The sequence below is a fragment of the Triticum aestivum genome, chromosome 6B (genome assembly GCF_018294505.1).
Source record: "Triticum aestivum cultivar Chinese Spring chromosome 6B, IWGSC CS RefSeq v2.1, whole genome shotgun sequence".
Lineage (NCBI taxonomy): Eukaryota > Viridiplantae > Streptophyta > Magnoliopsida > Poales > Poaceae > Triticum > Triticum aestivum.
In genome coordinates this window covers 585,270,652-585,275,278 of record NC_057810.1, presented here as the reverse complement: position 1 = coordinate 585,275,278, position 4,627 = coordinate 585,270,652, and the positions used below count along the sequence as shown (strand labels likewise).

Here is a 4,627-nt window from a genome sequence, read left to right as displayed (position 1 = left end):
TTTAGTAGCGGAAATAGCGAGTGGTTGGTTCACGCTGGATGCATGGTTTTTGGAATCCTCAGCACTAATTTGCGTTTCTTTGGGAACTTTTGTTAGATCTTCATGATCTCTTTGTGCACAAGTAAACTAGCACTGTCTACTAGTAGTTTGCAGGATCTCATTTGTTATGTTCGCGGTTTGTGGTGAAGATATGAACTGATCGATGTGTTTTTATAGTTTACGGTTGGATAGATGCGAACGTTCATGCGCCATGTCCTTGAAACCGGGGTGAAATGTAGTAAGATGCTGGGTATGCTGAGTTGCAGACTGAGTTCATATCATGTGCTAGATTTAATATCATAGGGTCTCTGGCCATGGTTGATGGTTTCATTTATCGCATAGTTCATACTCGGAACAGTATAATCAGACATTGTTGGATAGTGGTGTCTGGACCTCAACCTACCGCTCTCTGTTAAACAACGATACAGAACACATACCTCTGTCTAAACGAATATAGTCGATTTACAGATGGGTTCATTGGTGTTTGATATCTGAAGTAAGCTGGCAGTTTTTCAGACAAATGATAAAGTGGACACCCACAATGCACACACAACACGCTGGTGTGCGCAGGCACGTTCCCTGCACACTATAGTAAAAAAACAAAATAGGCTCAGTATCCAGAAGAACCAAAACCACGCATTCATCTGAACTGCAGAGAGATTGTATTATTAATGAACACAAATGTGTATGAATTCTCCAGTTTTTCACTGAGAAAAAGGTTATTCTTGACACCAGATAGTATAAGGTGATGTACAGATAAGTATCCAGACTTCAATCTTTATAAAGACTAGAGTGAACCTGCTATAAAATGAGAAAACTTGAACTTAAACACGATTTGGTTATTTAGCTAGTCTGCAGGTGGCAACAATCAATTTAATTTTGGTTCTAAGTTGGATTTTTAGACAGATAGCTAGTGTTGATTATGTTTTGCTTTATGTACAAAACCCGTTGTGAATTGGATTGATGACAAATACAGCTCACCTATCATTACCCACTCTATTAATTGTACATTCAAGAACATCCTGTGAACATACCTACTGTTTTCATGGAACCTGTACAGGCACCTTCCTATGTCAATAGAAATATAACTTTTGTAGTACTGTTCTTGTATGCATTGATTATCTTTGTACAAAGTTTGTTGTTTTGTGATTTTGTGCAAATGGATTATTTGCTTGATAAAGTTGCTAGTGGTCGAATCACAATATATCTTATGTGTTTGGCTACTAAGTGTCTTTGTGCTGTCAGGCTACATGACTTCAACTGTTTTCCCCTAAGAAAACAGAAGACTTCACCGGTTTATCTGGTTGTACTTCTATTGTGAGATACTTGCAATTTGATTTTTTCGGCATGGGCAATAAGGCATATCTGAAAAATAAGCATACAAGTATGCCATGTAATTAAACTTAGCACTACACTGACCTTCATTTTGTGCATCTTTCCTGAACGTTTCCCATTGTCGTTAGCAAACAAAACAGTCTAAGAAATGAAACACAACAGTCTACAAAACTGCAGTTACTTATAAGGCATGCCAAAACGCAAAACAGTCTGGAATGAAGTGGCATGCATGTCACAGCGAAGAAATATGTTTACAATTCAAGTTAAACCTCAGTTACTCCCTGCATTGCAAAATACTTGAAGTTCTAGGTTTGTCCTAAGTCAAACTTCTTAATGTTTGACCAAGTTTATAGAAAATGTACTAACATCTACAGCACCAAATTAGCTTCATTATCATAATATATTTTTATACTGTATATGTTTGATTTTGTAGATATAACAAAAAAAATATAAGGTTGGAAAATGTTTGACCTAGGACAAACCTATAACTTCCAAGTATTTTGGAACGGAGGGAGTATCATATACTATCTAGATTTTTGACGAGTACCCTGTTGTTATGGATCAATAATTCAAGATACTACTTGCAAATAGGTCCTTGCAACTGTAATGTTGCAACTATTATAGCACATGGATTATGTGATGCAGCAGCATTAGGTTTCATCGCAGCAGCTAAGTAACTTAGTTAGGAAATGAGTATGGTTTTCCCACATGTACCCACACTATTATTATCATCACATTGCCTAGAGATATATGCAAATGTTAAAAACTTAAACCACCAGTCCATCTTGTAATCTTTTATAATGTTCTTGCACAATCTCGGGTGAAATTTGGAGGCCTACCTAAATAAGAACAAATCATTATGCATGTTTTTCCATAACACGGGACAATTCAGGCAATAAACACTGCTTAGGTTTGTAGAAAGTAGAGACATTTTGTCTGTCGAAAGCTGGGCCAGATCAAATGCCCTGCTCGATTATCTGAACATTGCTTAAATAACCATCCATTAGTAGCAGCTGTACATGTTGTGCAAATAGCGCAGAACTGCACATTCAGCATGGCTATTTGTCACACCAAGGAGGCGAGGACTAGAATTCAGCATTGCTGATAGAGCACCCCGTTGAGGGTTCAATGCATCTCGAGAACAGAAGACAAACTTGTTTTATGACTTCTATAGTTACCTTGGTTGGTTCTTCATTTTGGATCTTTATGGTTAACTGGCTTTGTAATAATCATTCGTAAAATGCTAGGAGCTAGAGCTAAAAGTTGAATCACCATTAGTTTGCGGTTGTGACAATACATGGTAATATGAATATAGGGCCGAATGTTTGAGAAGCTAACATTGATTGGTTATCGAATATCTCATTCGAATAAAATCTCATCTATCAAAACTGTATATGTTTTCATACTGTCTATGTTTGGTTTTGTAGATATAGCAAAAAAGGTTGGAAAATGTTTGACCTAGGACAAACCTATAACTTCCAAGTATTTTGGAACGGAGGGAGTATCATATACTATCCAGATTTTCGACGAGTACCCTGTTGTTATGGATCAATAATCTCATCTATCAAAACTACCAATTACTTACTATTCATGAGAATTTATTGTTTTGTTTGCCAACTGTCACTAATATGTCATCCTTGTTTTCAACAGGAGCGAAGGTTAGAGTTGAGTGCAAGTCGAGATCTACTGGGGCCCAGACATGCAGCTTCGAGGGTCACACCGACCACACCGGTACCTACAACATTCCTGTGGCCGACGAGCATGAGCACGAGCTCTGTGAGTCTGTCCTCATCAGCAGCCCAGACACGGCGTGTGCCAAGACAGTTGCTGGGCGGGAGAGGGCCCCTGTCTTCCTCAACAACAACAACGGCGTCGCGTCCAACGTCCGGTTGGCGAATGCTCTGGGGTTCGAGAAGGACACCCCTCTGGCTGCATGCACGCAGATCCTCAAGATGTATGAGGAGGTCGACGACCGCGTCTGAGCACTCCGCGCTCGCTATCACGAAACAGGTTAATGTATTACTAAAGCTGTCGCGTGAAATGTCGTGAAACATCGATCTATATGTGTTACCAAGACCAGAAGTATCGCCGCTTGTGTGCTTGACACTATGGCGTAGCGCTTGAGTGTGTATGTTGATCGCTGGTTCAGGTTGAACCACGAAACTTGTGAGCTAGTAAATCAGACATGTTGGTTCATCTTAGCAGGCTAATGTTATGAGATTGTTGTTTGTCTAAGAGTGCGTACTGTGTGCAGTTTTCTCAAGCTGCAAAGCACGCTGATGTGCGTACTGTGTGCAGTTCTCTTTTGAAATGGGAAGTTTTAACTGGCATTTGATTTGCCCGGCAAAAATGACAAGGTTGAGGAAGGAAGTTCTTTGCCGGCTGAAAGGCAAATATGGTTTTCTCAAATGAAACGACTGGAGACTTAGGAAAGTGCATTCAGTTTTGAATGGAGATTCCAAAGACGATCTAACACAGTGTCTACAACCGGACAGAAGAGGGAAGAAAAAGTTGACCCAATCGAATCTTTCTAAACGTCCAGGCTGTCTGGTACTCCTAACCATCTTTATTCCTTCTTTTCTTTCTCTCTCCATCTTTACCAATCACATTGCGTATAGAGAAAAAAGTGGGAGAAATGGCCGCGTACACGGACAAATAGAAAAAAGTAGAGGAAATGGCCGCGTACACGGACAAATAGGAACTCAAAATAGACAAATAAGGACTCAAAACGAACACGCCCGGACACTGACCGGGTGCGTCCGTGGACATATGAGAGGCCAAATTTGCCCACTCCGGCTGTAGATACTCCTTAGGCTTTGTTTGGTTGCAAGGGATCCTCCTCGTTTTTCCCTGGGTGGGAGAACCACGAGCTGAATCTATCCGAGAGAGCTTAGAGCATGGTTAATAGTATAGCCAACTGCTGGCTATAAGCCATTGCCATGCCATCTATAGGCCATCCTATAGGCAATATGTACAATAATTGATTAAAAGAATGTACTACTTTTTTATTATATGGCCTACCTTTCAGTCTCACAAAGTGCCTAGGAGCACGTGCTAGAGTTGGCTCTTCACCAAGAGCCCGCTTACCTTCTCTCTCTTCTTTTCTTTCCTCCAACTAAGCGAAAATATACTAGTTTATTTCTTATAGCCAGCTGACTCGGCTATATTGTACTTGCTCTTACGACGGCATTTAGTAACTCACAAATGGGATGGATTCTGTCCCTTTCTATCCAGGAATCTCTCCCCAACAACC

The 4,627-nt window shown here is 40.3% G+C and overlaps 1 protein-coding gene across 1 annotated transcript in view; it reads left to right on the top strand.

Annotated features, from left to right (window-relative positions):
* The window catches only part of LOC123138164 (pollen-specific protein C13), a 4,528-nt gene extending 919 nt beyond the window's left edge, over positions 1-3,609 (top strand). Inside the window, exon 2 of the mRNA XM_044558077.1 lies at positions 3,025-3,609. Coding sequence (XP_044414012.1) covers positions 3,025-3,356 — 332 coding nt within the window. The 3' untranslated portion in view covers positions 3,357-3,609. The remainder of the gene's footprint in view (positions 1-3,024) is intronic.
* The last annotated feature ends 1,018 nt before the right edge of the window (positions 3,610-4,627 follow it).